Source organism: Artemia sp. Qi Xiang Cuo, chromosome 6, assembly GCF_049724085.1.
Source record: "Artemia sp. Qi Xiang Cuo chromosome 6, ASM4972408v1, whole genome shotgun sequence".
Taxonomy (NCBI): Eukaryota; Metazoa; Arthropoda; class Branchiopoda; order Anostraca; family Artemiidae; genus Artemia; species Artemia sp. Qi Xiang Cuo.
This window is the reverse complement of record NC_142799.1, coordinates 66,803,299-66,823,460: the sequence shown is the minus strand read 5'-3', so window position 1 is coordinate 66,823,460 and position 20,162 is coordinate 66,803,299. Positions and strand designations below refer to the sequence as shown.

Below are 20,162 nucleotides of genomic sequence, written 5' to 3'. Positions count from 1 at the left end.
GAACAAAAACCTTAAATCAACCAAAAAATCACTAAAATCTAATGATTTTGTTTTCACTGGATGGCAACCATGGCATAAATACCTTTAATATGTTAATCTTTAATGGAAAAAGCAGAGGCTGGAGATGGCAGCAACCTGTCGTATATAGGTCAATTTCAGTTTTTTTTTTAGTTTTGATGTCACTCTTTGCTTTTATTTTGAAACACTTATTAATTTTGTTTAGTATATACATGGATTCTACCTCCTCGGAATTTTAGAACCACTGTCCACTGAAATAGTCCAAAATATAAATATTTTATTTGTATTTATAACACTTGTGTATATGCAGCTGTTAATTCTTCATTACCCATTAAGTTGAAAATAGTACTATTTTGTTTTAAATTGGCATTTTTAAGTGGAACGCATCAATTATTCATTTATTCTGCTATCTCGATAAAAAATTGCCTTTGCCACAGGTGTATTTCTTATGACAGATTAATTGTCCCCCACCCCCAAATTTGAATGCCATACGGCAAGTAATCCTCCACAATGTGATTTATCATGTCGCTTAACCTGTAATTGAATATTGATCCTATACTAGTTAATCCTATCCATTACGTTCAGGGATTTAAAGCTATATTGTCAAAAAGGATCGGAGTCCGGAAAAGTCGCGGTAAAGGATTAGAGATAGTAATGAGGTCTTTCTAGAAGCAGAAGGTGCCCAGTCAGCTGCTCTTAGAACGCCGCCAGGGATACCTAACTCTGCCGAGGTTGATGGGGATTAGATTGCTAAAGATGTACTCAAGTCATAGAACTAATAGTCAAGTCAAGAATCTTTCTGGGCAGGATGAAGAGAATAGTTGATAAATATTTGTCTGTGCTCAAGGTTGTAACATGATAGTGATCATAATTTCTTCAGCATTATGGAGCACCAAAGATTCTGCAGATTTTCAACCCATTTATTTTAATATCGTTCCCCGTATCCATCCATCCGAAGCACCATAGCACAACTATTATTTGTTGCAAAATTATTTTACAACTATTTGTTACAACTATTATTTATTGCAAAATTATTTTACAACTATTTGTTACAACTATTATTTGTTGCAAAATTATTTTACAACTATTTGTTACAACTATTATTTGTTGCAAAATTATTTTACAACTATTTGTTATAACTATTATTTGTTGCAAAATTATTTTACAACTATTTGTTACAACTATTATTTGTTGCAAAATTATTTTACAACTATTTTTTACAACTATTATTTGTTGCAAAATTATTTTACAACTATTTGTTACAACTATTATTTATTGCAAAATTATTTTACAACTATTTGTTACAACTATTATTTGTTGCACAACTATTTTACAACTGTTTGTTACAACTATTTTTTGCTGCTTCCCTATAGTTTGTTACAAAATTTTGTCCAAGATATAAGTAGTAAGCCAAAACCTTGATTCTAATGGAGAAAAACCAAAATAGATTTAACATATTCTTTTATCAACCAATAACAATGCTATATCAAAACGAATATAAATTAATTTAAAAGAGCTTTTTCCACAAAAGTAGTTTTTCAAAGACAAGTCAAGAGCTAAATTAAACCAAAGAGAAGCATAAATAAAGTCAAAAGATAATTCAAGCTTGAAGCGACCTTAAATCACTATTAATTAATAAATAAAACCCAAAAAACCAAAGAACAGAAAATACAAAAATATAACCAACTCGAACATAAAATGAAGAGAAATGACCACAAACAGGAGTAGAGATAACGCCTTCTAAGCCTACTAGAGACCAGAACGTTATTTGGATGAGAGATGGGAGGGGGATTTCTGTGAGTATTTCTAGATTTCTAGAAATCTAGATTTCTAGATGATTTCTAGAATTGCATAAGGACTCTTTTGCGCATATGTCTGACTGATTATCTTTCAAGCAGTAAGTTGTACGAAAAATTTAGTTCTATCCGGCTTTCTTGGGCCACAGTATGAGAAAGGTTCAGGTGGATAGGAAATGTTCTGTGAATGAAAGATGTGAGATCACCAAAGATCGTCCTTTTCAGCCAACCATCGAGGGTCAAACGAAAAGCAGGTCTTACCCAAATTAAATAAAAAAATAAGTTTTCTTAACAGAAAGTAAGGAACGACGTTAAAACTTGAAACGAACAGAAATTATTCCGTATATGAAAGGGGCTGTCCCCTCCTCAACGCCTCGCTCTTTACGCTAAAGTTTTACTTTGTCACAAATCTATTTTTTTAAACAATAAAAAACTTTAGAGTAAAGAGCGAGGCTTTGAGGAGGGGACATCCCCTTTCATATACGGAATAATTTCTGTTCGTTTTAAGTTTTAACGTCGTTCCTTAATTTTAGTTAAAAAAGTTTGTTTTTTTTATTTAATTTTTGAACGTTTTTGAATCAATCCAGGTTTTGGTATTGGCTCACTGGACATGAATAATTAAAACAAAATTTGCATATTAATTTTACTTTTATTTGATTAAATGGCTTTCTTGAAACTTGTTTAATTTTATTTACCACCGTTTTTTATTAATAATGAATATACTTAACTTACGAATTAATTTACGTAACAATCATTTATATTAATATATTTGTAATACTTATATTAGGAGGCTCGACCACTAGTCAATGACTCACTCTTTAAGCTAAAGTTCAAATTTCGTTCCATTTCTTGAAAAATTACCACATAATAAAAAAGGCCGTTATTTATAATAAATAGCCGTTATTAAAGTACTAAACCATCTTTGGCGTAAAGAGCAAGTTATTGACTAGAGGGTAAAACCAATCCTACACGTAATATTTTTTGTTCGTTTTAAGTTTTGATGTAACTCCTTATTTTCAGTTAGAAAACTTGTTTTTTTTTTATGTTTAATTTCTGATCTTTTTTTCAAATAATACTGGGAAATCCGCCACCCCCTTCATCGCAATGTCCCTGCTCCCCTGAAACCTTCCGTCGTGGACACATCTTCCCACATACCCCCCGCCCCACCCCTCCCCCTACTACCAGAAAAAATCCCCTTTGAAAACGTCTGTATACTTCCTAATAACCAATACTATATGTTAACATTGGGTAAAGTTCATAACTTTCATCCTTCCCCCCGGGGAATTTGGGAGATTAAGCCATCCTACAGGACATACTTTTCATATTTCAATCATGCTGAACAAAATGGCTATCTCAAAATTTTGATCAGGTGACTTTGGGAAAAAAATGAGCGTGGGAGGGGGCCTAGTTGCCCTCCATTTTTTCGGTCACTTAAAAAGAGCACTAGAACTTTTAATTTCCGTTCCAATAAGTCCTCCCACAATATTCTAGGACCACTGGGTCGATACGATCACCCCTGGGAAAAAAAACGAAAAAAAAAAAACAAAACAATAAATAAAGACGCATCCGTGATCTATCTTCTGGCAAAAAATACAAAATTCCACATTTTTGCAGATAGAAGCTTGAAACCTCTACAGTGGAGTTTTCTGATACGCTGAATCTGATGATATGATTTTCATTAAGATTCTATAACTTTTGGAGGTTCTTTCCCCCTTTTTTCGAAAATCAGCCAAATTTTCTCGGGCGCGTTACTTTTGCTGGGTAGAACTAAACTTGATGAAATTTATATATTTGAATTTAGCATTAAAATTTGATTCTTTTGATGTATCAATTGGTATCAAAGACCCGTTTTCTAGAGTTTTGGTTACCATTGAGCCGGGTCGCTCCTTACTTACAGTTCGTTACCACGAACTGTTTGATAGGGGAAAAGAGGTCATAATGAGGGATTTCAAGGAAATTAGAACTTCTTGGATGGGTGCAAATAAGGAGGCTTTGAGTAGATTGGGATAGAGAAGGAGCGGATGCTGCTGTGAGCTTTTGTTACTAGTAGTAATGGTAGTACTAAATAAGAGACGTCAGCCCTATTTCTGTTTGTGGTATTTCTGTTCGTTTTACGTCACTGTCACCCGTGTAACAGTGACAGCAACCCATGTTACTGTCATGTCGCTTGTACTGGTGATTAAGTGGGATAACCTCCTGAGACAAATATATAAATTTTGCAAAAATTGTATTATAGAGGAGATCTAACGCACATAGGAGATGCGGGGTCAAAATAATCAGAATGTTTCTTTTAGATTTTTTAAGGGGGGAAGGGGATTTGAAGTCTTAAATCTCGTTACACCGTCTTGTGATGCAGTTTTGAAAACGCTAGGTTATTTGAATGAAAGGTGATGGTGTAATTCTATTTCAAGCACCACCCTCTTCAATAAAATTAATGAAAAGCAGTGTCCTTTAAAAGCAATGTCCTTTAAAAAGTACTTTCGACTCTTCAATAAATGACTGCTTAAAATGAACAAGCGTTTGAAGAATACAATGTCAATACATCAATTTGTACGAAATGTACAAACAATTTCTCTATAGTTCTTCACTTCCGCTTCGTTAACCCCTTTAAATCTCCCTCGAAAAGTGAATTGAATCAACGAGTCAACTTTTCTATTCTAGATGGTCCGCTTTTTATTCGCCCCTCGATAGTTCAGTGATTTCATCCCGCAAAGTAGACTCTCATGTCGGCTAAAGGTAATTATTATGGAAATAGAATTGTCTCTGTTATCACATTCAAGTCATAGCTCGTATAGAAGAATTACTTTTTAAATCAAGAAATTGTATTCAATAGCACCTGTCACTAACAAATAAAGGACATATGGGCACATTTGAAGGGGAAAATTCTGCGAATTTACACACCAACTCTCTACCCCAGGAATCTCCCCTGCCAAATTTTATAAAAATCTTGCATTCTCTTGCAGAATAATTCAATAGCTTCCCCCCTCTTCTCTTTTACAAATTTTTGCATGTTTAGGCCCTTGTAAATTGTTTCGTGGCTGCTCATGTAATATATATATATATATATATATATATATATATATATATATATATATATATATATATATATATATATATATATATATATATATATATATATATATATATATATATATATATATATATATATATATATATATATATATATATATAAAATATATATATATATATATATATATATATATATATATATATATATATATATATATATGATTAATTAGCAACATATGTATATTGCAAATTTATTAAATTAATATTGCTAATTTATTAATTAGTAATGGCTCCCCAGCATCCTTATTGCACACATAGTTCCAAAATATTCTCAGAAAACATTAGAGATTGCTTTCTACCCTTGCCACCCCCCCTCCTCCCCACAAACAAACAAAAACACAAAAACTAAATTTATCTGCAAAACTCATTTCTTCTAAATTTATCTGCAGGACCACAGAAAGTTAGGAAATTTAGGCATAAAAACACATTTTGACGTATCGAGCACACCTCTCCCAAGCCTACAAAAAGATTCGTCGTATTCCTCGGTATTGGTCGATGCGCAGTTATATACCACTGTACATGTGTACATGCGTACATTGTTAAACGAAGCTTTAAAATAAACATTTTGTATTAACAGTATATTTTGTATAAACTGTGATGTCCTTATGAACGAACGCGCCACCGCGTGGCATTACTGCCTTTCAAACTTGAAAGCCCAATTTAAAGTTTTTCAATAATTCTGAATCTATTAGTTACCTCAGAATTTTCACTCGATGTCTTTTGTGTAGCCATATTATTGTGGCGTCGTCTGGCGCCACAAAATGACCGAAAACTTCCCTTTACTGTTAAACAATCTTTTTTGCTATTTAAAAAGAGTCAAATAATTTCAATTTCCTTCCTAATGAGCCTTTTCCCGATATCGCAGGACCACTGCTTCGATGAGGTCACCCTTGGGAAAACAAAAACAATGAAACACGCATTTTTGCTCATCCTTCTCGGAAAAATGCAAAGCTTCAAATTTTTTTATATAGGGGCTTAAAACCTCTTCAAAAGTATTCTCTGATACACTGAATTTGATAATGCCATTTTAAACAAGATAGCTCGCTCTATAGGGGTGTCTTTTCCTTTTTCAAAAATCAGGCAAATCTCAGATACTTCTAGCACAAATTTGTTTCTTGCTTACAGTTCGCTAGTGGAAACCATTTGCAATATTATGCATGAGCATGAATAATTTGTAATCTTTAATATTATCGTTTGTCATGATTACTATAACTATGAATGAATCATTTTATTTCCCAAAAAACACATATTTACTTACTTAGGTCCCAACCATCCCCGTTGGACGCTTTGGGGCCACTCCTCCTGTTAGATCATGCGTAAGGCCTCGACACTTTATTCTATCAGGTGCGGTACGAAATAACTTGGCTAACTTGACGTTGTCGAAATTGAAGTTAAGGTGTTAAAATACAGCAATAGCAAAAACGAAAAAAAAAGAAAGAAAGAAAAATAAATTCACTTCTATCTCACAAAAAAAAAACATTCAATAACTATTTTCATGATCTAGAATATTCATAAACCGAAACCGACGTTCTTCAAAAGCAACGAGAGGTTGCGCTACACCAAAACTAGACACGAACTGTCGGCTGTTTTTAAACAGTTCGTGGTAACGAACTACAAGTTAGGAGCGACTCGGTCCGATAGAAAATAAAACTCTAAAAAGCGGAAATTTAATAACAATAGATAATAGGCAGCGCAATCGCGCTGCCTAAGTCAAGAAGGATGTTGGCACAATGTATTTATTATTTATTTTTATTTATTTTATTTTCTTTGGTTTGTTTTAGACCAGGGCACTTCGTATCGAAAGAGTCGTCGTAGAAGCTTTAAAAATGACTCATTTGATTGGAAATTGAAAGGGCTAGTTCCCTTTTTGATAGTCGAAAGTGATAGAAGGGCAACTAACCCCACTTTCACGCCCACCATTCCCCAAATGCATCCAATCAGGATTTCTAGATAGCATTTTGTTCAGCGTAGTTGAAAGACTCGGAAATTGTATATTTGAAGATAAAAACCTCCCCACAACCCTCGGGGTAAGGGTTGTAAGTTATGTTCCGAGGGCATACAAGATTTATATAGAAAGTGTTGTCGTAGAAACTTCAAAAAGGGCAAATTCGATTGGAAATTAAGAGGGCTAGTGCCCTTTTTAATAGTCAAAAGTGATCGGAGGGCGAATGCCTCCCCACACCCATTATTTCCCCAAACACTTCCGATTAAAATTTTGACATAGCCATTTTCTTCAACATAGTTGAAAAGTCTGGAAATTATGTTTTTGAGGATGAAACCCTACCCCCACAGCCCTCACGTTAAGGGTTGTAAGTTATGCCCTTGGGGCATATAAGTTTTTTATAGAAATTGTTGTCGTCGAAACTTCAAAAAGGCTTTCTATAAGGGTTTTATAGAAAGAGTTGTCACAGAAACTTCAAAAAGGAATCATTTAGAAGAGGAGCATTTGGTTGAAAATTGGAAGTTCTAGTCCCTTTTTAAGCGTCAAAAGTGATGGAGGGCATTTAGCCCCTCCCCCCGACAACCCCCTTTTCACCAAATGGATCTGATTGAAATTATGAGACAGTGATTATGTTAAAATAGTCCCAAGCGCTCTGGGGACAGGGTTGTAAATTATGGATGAGGGCATATAAGGATTTTATGGAATGGGTGGTTGTATAAGCTTCATATGGGGCTCATCTGATTTAAAATTAGAAGTTTTAGTGCCTTATTTAAGAGTCAAAGTAATTTGAGATCAGGGCCCCCCTCCACCCTCATCATTTCCCTTAACACCTCCAATCAAAATTGGGAGATAACAATTTTGTTCATCGTAGTTGAAGGGTCCGCAAATTATGTTTGAGAGGAAGACACCCCTCTCATAAATGCTCTTAGGGAAAAGGTCGTAAGTTATGCCCTGGGGGCATATAATGCTCTTATAGTAAGGGTGGTCGTATATGCTTTAGAGGTGACTCATTGGATTTGAAATCAGAAGTTCTAGTGCCCTGTTTAAGAGTCAAATTGATCTGAGCACAGGTACTACCCCCCCTCCCTCACACACACACACACACAACTTACCCTCACACACACGCGCGCACACCCACTCCCACAAACTCCATCACACAACAACAAACTAAAAAGAACCCACACTCACGCACACACACTCCCCCACTCACGCACACACGCACACTCACGCACACCCACACCCACACACCCGCACACACATACACATATACACATACACACACACATACATACATACACATACACACACACACACACACACACACACACACACACACACACACACACACACACACACACACACACACACACACACACACACACACACACACACACACACACACACACACACACACACACACACACACACACACACACACACACACACACACACACACACACACACACACACACACACACACACACACACACACACACACACACACACACACACACACACACACACACACACACACACACACACACACACACACACACACACACACACACACACACACACACACACACACACACACACACACACACACACACACAGACACACACACACACAGACACACACACACACACACACACACACACACACACACACACACACACACACACACACACACACACACACACACACACACACACACGGGGGGGGGGGGGGACACACACACACACACACACACACACACACACACACACACACACACACACACACACACACACACACACACACACACACACACACACACACACACACACACACACACACACACACACACACACACACACACACACACACACACACACACACACACACACACACACACACACACACACACACACACACACACACACACACACACACACACACACACACACACACACACACACACACACACACACACACACACACACACACACACACACACACACACACACACACACACACACACACACACACACACACACACACACACACACACACACACACACACACACACACACACACACACACACACACACACACACACACACACACACACACACACACACACACACACACACACACACACACACACACACACACACACACACACACACACACACACACACACACACACACACACACACACACACACACACACACACACACACACACACACACACACACACACACACACACACACACACACACACACACACACACACACACACACACACACACACACACACACACACACACACACACACACACACACACACACACACACACACACACACACACACACACACACACACACACACACACACACACACACACACACACACACACACACACACACACACACACACACACACACACACACACACACACACACACACACACACACACACACACACACACACACACACACACACACACACACACACACACACACACACACACACACACACACACACACACACACACACACACACACACACACACACACACACACACACACACACACACACACACACACACACACACACACACACACACACACACACACACACACACACACACACACACACACACACACACACACACACACACACACACACACACACACACACACACACACACACACACACACACACACACACACACACACACACACACACACACACACACACACACACACACACACACACACACACACACACACACACACACACACACACACACACACACACACACACACACACACACACACACACACACACACACACACACACACACACACACACACACACACACACACACACACACACACACACACACACACACACACACACACACACACACACACACACACACACACACACACACACACACACACACACACACACACACACACACACACACACACACACACACACACACACACACACACACACACACACACACACACACACACACACACACACACACACACACACACACACACACACACAAACACGTGGTGCTTTTACGAGATGTGTCCAATAGAAACTTTGAGAGAGTCCTTTTATTCAAAATAGTCCAAAGATCATATATTTGGGGTTGATACGAACCGCCAGAGCCTGAGGTCGAGGGTTGTAAGTTATGCTCTTGGGGTATTTAAGGTTCTTATGGAAGGGATGGTTGTTTAAACCTTAGAGATGGCTCATTTGGTTGAAATTGGAAATTCTACTTCCCTTTCAAGAGTCAATAATGAAGGAAGTCAAACAGCCCCCCCCCAACTGCCCCACTTTTCACCAAACGCATCTGATAGAAATTGTGCAATGGCAATTTTGTTTAAAATAGTCCAAAGAATATATAGCAATGCCTCTAGGGTTGTTACAACCCCCCAGAGCCCTGAGGTAGGGGCTTTAAGTTATGTCCTAGGGGTATATAAATTTTTTATGGAATGGCTGGTCGTATTAAATTCAGATATGTCTCGAGAGAAACCACCCCCTTCCCCCAACACCCATCATTTCCAAAAACAAACATCCAAACAAAGTTTTAAGACGTCACTTTTTTCAGCATTGTTGAAAGGTTCAGTAATTATGCGTTCGGGGATGTCACCCCCCCTCCTCCGAGGCCTCAAGGCAAGGGCTGCAAGCTATGCAATTTGTTCATTGTTTACATATAGTATATGTTATTGAGAAAAGGTATGCATGGTTCACTTCTATTTTTCCCAAAATACGAAAGGCATTAAGATGAGTCTTTCAGGGAGAGTTGAGGGGAGTGTTGAAGTAAATACCAAAACATGTTATGTGTATATGGGTTGTCAAAGGGTGTAACTCAGGAATAACTGAGTATATTAATTTGGAATTTTCAGGAAATGATAAGGGTGATGTTCAATTGACCAAAAAGGCAGTATTTGCACGCTAGTACTACTACAACTACGGCTGTTTCTACTGGTACTACGAGTACTATTACTGCTACCACTACTATCCTAAAACTACTTCTTCTATTGAGAATACTACTAGGGCTGAGGATATTGAAAACAATGTGCGAGGAAACGTTGAGGGGAAAGTTGAACTAAATCAAAACATACTATGTGTTTACAGATTGCTGTTACGGTCGTATCAGCAATATTTTCAGAACGGCTTATCATATCAAGAAGAAACTTCAGGAGCATCATGAATGGAATGTTCATTTGACCAAAAGGCAAAATATACCCGCTAATACTACTATTAATACTGCTGCTACTGCTATTACTGCTAATAATTATACATTAATACTGCAACTACTGTTCCTACTACTACCACTACTACTATGATACTAGTACAATTAAGGCTACATGTATGAAGGTGAAAATTTGACAGAATATTGAAGGAGAATTTGGACTAAATCAAAACACGCTATGCGCATGCAGATTGTCAAAAGGGTGTATCTCAAGAATTTATTTGGGTATTGAGTTGAAGCTTTCGGGGAATACTTAAAGGGGAAGATCAATTGACAAAAGGTAATATGTACGTGTCACTACTAACACTAATACCCCTGCTACTTTTACTTATGCTACTACTGCTACTAAACTGCTCCAACTACTACTTCAATTGCAACAACCTGTAAGACTTAGAGCATTAAGGTGAAAAGGGCGTCAAAAAGGTGTCAAAAGCGCACATTAATGATATTTTTGGAACGGCTTAACCTGTCAAGGTGAAACTCTGGGGCATCATGAAAGCGATATTCAACTGACCAAAAGGCAATATGCAGATGCTACAACCACTATTAATACCGCTGCTACTGCTGCGACTACTACTACTAATACAACACTAACGCTGCAACTACTTCTAGTACCACCCAAACTACCGTAATAATAGTAGCATTAAGGCAAAGTCTATGAACGTAAAATTTGAGAGAATATTGGTGGCAAATTTGAGCTCAAGAGTGATACTATGTGCATTTTGATTGTCAAAATAGCGTGTCTTAAGAATTGATCTGTGTATGAAGTTGGAACTCTCAGAGAATACTTACAGGGGAAGATCAATTGACCAAAAGGCAATATATGCGCGCTACTACTAATACTACTGCCACAGCAACATTTACTAGTTCTACTACTACTATTACTATTGCTCCAACTACTACTTCTATCGCAACTACTTGTAAAGTTAAGGGCATTAAGATAGAAATTTAAACATGTGTATAAATATACAGGTTATCAAAAGAGCAAAACCCTAACATCTATAGCAATAGCTAATTGTATTAAGTTGAGTAGTTATACTGATGCTGTGACTATCATTACAACTATACCTAAGGGTATGAACGTGAAATTTTCAGAGAGTATTTCCGAAAATTTCTGTTGTACGGATGAAAACCTGCCATCCGTAAGCAGGTTGTCAAAAGGGTATACTAGCAATATCCCAGGAATAGTTTCGTGTGTGAAATCAAAACCCCTATGCCTTCCCAAGGCCAGAACATAATTTGCACTTTAGCGAAAAAAAATAGATTTTAAACGTTTTCACTCTTATAACTTTCATAAATCAAATATTACTAGCATTTTGAGGAATAAATATTAGCATATGTATATTAAACTGACAAAGCACATTCACTTGTATTTTTTCAGTAAAGTGCAAATTGTGTTCTAGTCTTGGGAAGGCATAGGGGTCTTGAACCCTACTCGTGTTAATTTCTGCTCGTTTTGAGTTTGACTTGGTTATGTATTGTAATTTCTGTTCGTTTTCGGTTTCATTTATTTATCGATGGTAATTTGTGGTAGTTTTACGCTTGGTACATTATTTGCTTTGATTTTTACACATTTTTTTTTTTAATGGAGCTCTTTACTTTTCTTTGAAAAACTTATTTTGTGGAAAAAGTTTTTTTTTTAATTAATACGTTAAAGGAATTAAATTTTTATGCTGATTCAAAATATATAAGAAACATTAAGTTTAATGCTACCTATCTAAAGTTACAAACCTGAGAAATTTTCTCTTATTTTCAAAAAAGGGAAAAGTCATGGAATTTGTTTAAAACCGCACCCTCATATTTAACTTATCAGAGAACCCTAATGTAAAGGTTTCAAGATCCCAGCTGCAAAATGTGGACTTTTATATTTTTTGCCAAAAGAAAGATTACGGATGCGTGTGTTAATTTGTTTTTTTTTCTTCCCAGGGGTAAATCATTGGTCCTACAAGATCGGGAGAGGTCTCATTTAAAAGGAACAAAGTTCTAGGGCCCTTTTAAGTGGCCAAGGAGATTGCATGGTAACTAGCCTCTTCTGACGCCTCTTTTTTCCTCAAAGTCAGCCAATCAAAATTTTGAGATATCCGTTTTATTTAGCATAGTTGAAAGGTCCAATAACTATACCTTTGGGGAGTTACATGACCCCACAGCCCCTGGGGAGATGGCTATAAGGCATAAAGCTTGCCCACTGTTTACAAAAAGTATTTGTTGTAGAGAAGTATAGAGACATTTTTCAGGTGGGGGATTTTTCTGCGATGACAATTTTCGACGGGAGGATTTGCCGTTGGGAGGGAAGCTTTTGGGGCTGAGGTTTCAAGAGAAAATTTTACACAAGGGAGGGGGAGGGATTTACCAGAATTCCTATATGAAATTCGTTTTAATTGTTTTACTTTAGTTTTGGCGACTGAATTTTAAATGTGGAGGTTATCTGAGGGAATTGACTGGGGGAAATTTTCAGTGGGGTTAGAAATCTCTAGGGGATTTGTCTGGGGAGGGGTAATTTTCGTGAGGGAAATTCTCCATGGCAAACTATCACCTGGAATAATTTTCCGTGGGGAAGTTTTCTGCGGGAGAAATTTTTTCATTGGAGGATGGGTTCCGAAAAAATTTTCCACATAGAGGGAAATTTCAGTATGAATTAAAAAACGGTCAGAAATTAAGTTAAAAAATCAGTTTTTTTTTAAATGAAAGTATGCTAAAGAGACTTTTTCAGGCGATATCGTGAGCAAGAAATTATCTGGGGGGGGGGGGGAGATTTGCAGCAAGGATGGAATTGTCCGAAGGTAGTTTCCCGTGGAGAGCATTTACACGGAAAAAGTTTCAGTGAAGGGATTTCTCTGGGAGGGGGAAATTTCAATGGAAGGGGAGGCAGGTTTACGGCATTATTTGAAAAATGATAAAAAAAAAAGTTTTTTCGACTGAAAGAAAAGAGCAATACCAAATTTAAAACGAACTGAAATTATTCCATATATGAGAGGGCTGCCTCTTCTACAATACCCCACTCTTTTCGCTAAAGTTAAACCTTTTGTCCCAAATCTTAAAGAACGACGTCTGAAATACAAGGGCCGTTTAATTAGAATAAGGAACTTTTTTTTAAGTGTTTAAAAACTTTAGCGTGAAGATCGGGGTGTCGAGGAGGAGGCTATCCCCTTCATATACGGAATGATTTCTGTACATTTTAGGTTTTAATGTTGCCCTAACTTTCAGTTAAAAAAAAACTTTTTTTTTCCAATAGAGGGATGCCTAATAGGAATCTTACATAACAGAAATAAAGTCGGCGAATTGTTATTTTCTCGGTTTGACTGAACAGTTCGTAGAAGGGTGCTAATACTAATAAGCAGGGTACAGCAAACGTATTATATATCCTTCTTAGAATTGGCCGCTTATACTATATTAACAGAAAACACCATTCCTTTTTTAAGATAAAACAACCCAAAAGGTTCATTATTTTGTTTATTTAGTAAGTCAATAGCTTTATGAAAATGAATAGTATTTTGGAAAAATTATTAAATCATAATTTAGTCATTTTGCAGAATCATTAGAATTTTTCCTAATTTCGTATGATATACATGGTTGGTTAAGTGTCCACTTAACCAACAAAACGCTCAGATTTAGTTTTTACTCCCCTGTGTACTTCAAGCATTGTGCAGAATTTTATTCGGAGTCTAGAATATAAGATGTGCTTTCGTCTTTGCATTACACCCTAGAAGTAAAATAATCTAAATTGTTTAGAATCCAGTGAGACACCTGAAGTTGCATCCCATGATAGTTCTTCATCACCACTAATAACATCTTCACAAAAAAGAACCCCCTCCCCCGTCGAGGCTCCAAACTCCCAAAGAGAACAGACATTTTCATTTCCTGATGGTATTAGATTTCTTCAGCCACCTTTTCCAGCATATGAAACCCACTTACCACTACACAAAGACCCGAATCAACTACCCCGTCACTTCACCATTGAAGACTTAAGGAAGTCGAGCAGCAGTAATTCGATAATATCGTCTTGGCATAATGGAGATAGCATTGCTAGTGAATTCGAACATGATAAAAGAAGATTAGGCACAGATTTGGGGGGACTAAACTGTCTAGTATGTGGTGATACCAGCTCTGGAAAGCACTATGGGATATTAGCTTGTAATGGCTGCAGCGGATTCTTTAAGAGGAGTGTCAGACGTCGACTTATTTACAGGTAAATTTTAAAGTAATTTTCGCTGATAATTCGTAATTAAACGTAGTAAGTTAATTTGTTTTATTTTGGCATTGTTACACAAAAGAAAGAATAGGAATGTTTGAATTTGTTTTTTTCATGTCCCAAAATTAAAAAGTGGATTTTGGTTTCATATTTCGAATAGTATTTCATTTTTGTTAGATAAAGCGATACTTTGGTATTCTTATTAGAAAAGACGAAAAAAGAAGAAAACAAAACAGTTAGAAATAGATGCATGGCGTCGAACTTGAATAACATAGCTCTAACCTTAACAAAGAATTAATAAAAAAAATTTTTTTATAGATGTAAAGAGCGAAGCTAAGCTAAGAAAAACAAACAAAAAATGTTGCTTAACCGGTTACGCAAAAGAGGTCTACAAGAAGAGTTCCAAAAAACTGACTCGTCATATTTTCTAATTCAGAAATTAAAAAAGTAGTTAGCAGTAAACTGAAAACATAAATCTAACCCCTAAGAAAGGGTGTTCTCTTGGAGCAGAAGATTCTATGACAAGCCTGTACAAAACAAAGACTAATTTATAAATACCTCAATAGTCTTTCAGTGACCACGTAATGTTTGGTATACAATTATGATTCTCAAAAAAAAAAAAAAAAAAAAAATCAAGCAATTGATCTTTTCACCTTGGATATGTGTACCTTTTTTTTTTATTACAATATGATTTTAATGATGTATTTTTATGGTGTGTACGATTATTTTCTACTAAAGTATACCTTTAATTATGGTATACTTTAACAATGGCCAATCACTCATCTAGGAGCCGCCCAAGCCGAGTGGGCAACACACTAGATTTGAAATCCTTTTTTGGTGAGGACAGGGGTTCGAGTCCTGACATTGCTGGTCATTTAGTTTGGAAGGGGGGTCAGTAGCTTGACTCTATAAGCTTAGCTATAGTCGACCCAGCTCTAAATGGGTACATGGATAAATATGGGGTATGTAAACAGGAAGGGTGTACAAAAGCACAAGATAGCTGGCCGCCAACCCAATTGCACTTCCTTGCTGTAGACCATGAAACGGAGATCTGCACCGCCGGTAGGGACTGCAAAGTACAATGTCATATTCTTTATCTTATTCTTTACCTTTAATAATGGAAGTTCCAAATAAAAGAAAAAAAAAATGTAAATTGGTTATACAGGACGATGATAAAATAGCCTAAGGTTTTTAATTGTTAGGCCTTGACGAAATCAAGAGTAACATACTTCTTACTATTTCTATCTATAGTTTGAACGATGGATCTTATTGTTGTCTCCCATATTAATTACCATTCAAAATCAAAATTTTAGACTCGTGATTTGCCAGAAGGTGTTGCAGTATCTTAACCAAACTTTATTGGAAGCAAAAGCCTGCACACTAGTGGCGCCTTTGGCTTGTCTGATTGCGATCCACCCTCTTTTAGGGACGCATGAAAGAGGATTTTTAATTTTTCCATCAAGATATATTACAGAATACGTTATTGGATTACAACCAAATTTGGTTAAAAACTAGAATAGGCGTCCTAGCTGGGCTTTTGAGATCCTTACCAATTCTGACATTCATGGTTCCTCAATTTTTGTTATTATGAGGTTTATCAGATATATTTGTCGTACCTCAGCCAAACTTGATGATCAGAGAGGTTAAGTGTCATGATCCTTTCTCTTTGAGAGTTGATATCTGATCACATCTTTGTCGTTTGAGTTCTAGAATCCTGTCATCAGGACATCATGGCCGCAGTAGTAGCTGAAATCAAACGGCCATAATAGCTGAAGTTAAAAAAGAAACACGTAAAAAAAATGAATAGTGACGAAAAAATCACAAGGGTACTTTAGAATCCGGGCAACACGCGAGAAGTGAAGTTTGGTTAATGCCAATGAATAAAACAAAGTATGATAAAAATATAATAGTTCAGAAACAAAATTAGGTTATATATTTGCACATAAGGGGGGGGGGTAAAGCATTGCGTATATTAAATACGTAGCCTAACCTAGGTACCTTATTTGTCCCTTCAACCCCAAAAAACTAAAGTTTAAATCTTTGTCACGGAGTGAGCAATACCTAACAAGGCAGTAAAAACCTGTTTTTCATATAGCATCTTTGAAACTTCGATGCAGTCTTTTCACGTGTTGCTCGGATTCTAAACAAGTACCATCACATGCAACATTAATCTGTGAATTATTATGTGTATTCAATTTTATCTAGACAGTGAATCAGCTGAATACTTCAAATCTCTTGATACACTAAAGAGTAGAACTAGTGAAATAGAACTACTAATTCCACAAAATTCGGTAACGAATTGGAATCCATAGACATGTTAAACAACGAAAGTAATAAATTAGTGGGACGAAATTAGTAGGATGAATCGTAGGATGAATAGGATGAGTAGGATGAATCGAAATTAGTAGGATGAAGAGTTACCAAATGTAAGTTCATCGGGCAGTGAATTAAGATCGAATCCATGATTTAAATGATAATAAATCGAAATGGACATAAAAGAAGTATTAGGAATGTTTTAGAAATAGTATTAGGCATAGCGGCTTCGTCAACCCACTTCTACCGAACCTTTGCCTCTGTAAAAACTTTTCAAAATCCCCCTAAAATTGAAAGTTTGGTGCGGTTTTTCCTGTCCTTACCCCCTTGGAATACCCCTGTGTGAGAGATGTGGTCAGCAAAATTAAGCAGCTAATATTTACTTACCCGATAAATTATGTATTCTAGATACTTGCAGCACACTAGACTGATTAACAGATGAATAGAGGAAAATAAAACTCTAGATAATATATCTAGATTTTGATATTCTATTGAATTTTAAGTGTCAATATATTTTCGTCCATGCTGCTCCAGACACCATGAAAATTTCGGATGAATCGCGAAAAAAACTCGGAAGAGCATTCACCTTTTCTTTGTTAAAATCATTTTAAAACATTTGTCGTAGATGTTTTATCAGAAAATTAAGGGATAAAATAACCTACAGTATGAGCGTTTTTAAAACAACTTTCACAGCGAGAACCATATTAAGTATTTAAAAATTACCTCTAAGACGAGCGAATACTTATCCTTTCAGACACTTTTTGGGCTGCCACTGTGCATGGCTGATCAATCGGAAAAATGGCCGAGAGAATCTAAACTCCAAACAATATTTACGAGTTTTTGACCTTTTATTAAGAGTAAAAGTCCCAATTTATTTTTATACTTGCTGTTCCAGGCATTCTATAAACCTTTGGAAAACCTAAAACTTTGGAAATAGTTTCTTATGAATGTTTTGGAACGTGCAAAAACCTCCTAAAGTGCATTTCCCTTCTTTGTAGCCGAGTTATTGAAATGAGTTTTTTGGTAATTTCAGACTCCGAGGTATATATCTTGGCTTAAATTTTGGTGGTATCATTACCATGGGCTTAAAGCTGCTAGTCCAAGAAAACCTTACATTTTCAATATTTATATTTAATTTCGTATAGTCTTTCTGCTCCGCTAAACACTTAAAAAAAATGTAGATACGAGATTTTTGTCGACTGTCGGTGATAAGAAATAAGTAATTCACGTAATGTGTCCAAAATTAAGGCTCTAAACGAATTTTTTCAAACTCATAACCTATCTATATGGTCTTTTCAGGCTAGAAAATCGCAGGGTGCCAACTTAAAAGAAAAAACAACAACATGAAGCCGTTTTCAAGAAAAATATATACATACATGTACAGTTGCTCGTTTAAAGAGAGTAGACATAGGTATAATAAAAAAATATTGGTACGAGATTTTTGCGACGACTGTTGGTGGTTTGATATAGGTAATCCATGCAGTGTGTAAATATCTCTTCCTATTCAATTTAGGAAACCGTTCTAATTTTTAGATGTCAAGCCGGAACTGGCACTTGCATAATAGACAAAGCTCATAGAAATCAATGCCAAGCATGTAGATTGAAAAAATGTCTTCTTATGGGCATGAACAAAGATGGTAAGTCAATTCAAGTCTCCTTTCGTATTTCATGATGAGCACTGTGCATTGTGCAAGAGTACTGCAACAATACAAAAGTACTGTGCAAGAGCGGTGTACTGTGCAAGAAGATGGCGGCTAAGAATAATAGTAAATACTTGTTTTTTTCCTCAATACAATATAAAGGAGCAGGAATAACTTTTCTGCTACCTTTACTAGTAAAAAACAAAAAAATCGCAAGCCAATTTTGTACTGAACAAATAGAGCAATCTGGAAATCCTAAGTGTTTCTGAAATTTTTATCACACACTAATTTTGGCATCTCAGTTTCTCATTAGAATTCAGAATTTTGTTTTTGCAATACACAAATTTCGAAACCAAAATTTGTCTTGTTTAGAATACAGTGAAAAAACCGTGTAATAGGGTGAAAAAACTATAAATAACAGCCTGAAATCTGTTTTCGGGCTTTTCAAACCCACCCGGTAAGGGTTTTGGGGGTGTTCTTTTTAGGGGTGACATTGTCGAGCCAATTTCATAACACTTCAGAGAGAGTGTGCTAGAATGACGTTCTCTATTTGTAGTGCCTTTTTTAATGAAACAGTCTGAAAAAAGTTCTGAATTCTAATGAGAAACTGAGATGCCAAAACTATGTGATGTAGAAGTATAAGCGACAATTTTGACAAGAGTTGTGCACCATATTCCTCATGCTTGTAGAATTAAAAATTTGCACAAAAAAAGGCTTTTCACTATTATTCATTATCTCTTGTTTCTTTTAAAAGACAATGCAGTTCATCCTCGCTTCTTAATCAAATAATAAAATAACAAAATACTTGCAATATTACACTTGTAAAATTTGTATTATTCAATTTTCAGAGTTGCTTCCAGTTTAACTGCAGCCCAGTCCCCTCCTCCTAAAGCCTGGATATAGCTCCAGGC

The 20,162-nt window shown here is 36.5% G+C and overlaps 1 protein-coding gene across 1 annotated transcript in view; it reads left to right on the top strand.

Annotated features, from left to right (window-relative positions):
* Positions 1-20,162, top strand: part of LOC148951529 (photoreceptor-specific nuclear receptor-like) — a 58,112-nt gene that overhangs the window by 13,983 nt on the left and 23,967 nt on the right. The window contains exons 2-3 of the mRNA XM_089090316.1: positions 14,839-15,295; positions 19,145-19,248. Of these exons, the coding sequence (XP_088946442.1) occupies positions 14,839-15,295; positions 19,145-19,248 (561 nt within the window). The remainder of the gene's footprint in view (positions 1-14,838; positions 15,296-19,144; positions 19,249-20,162) is intronic.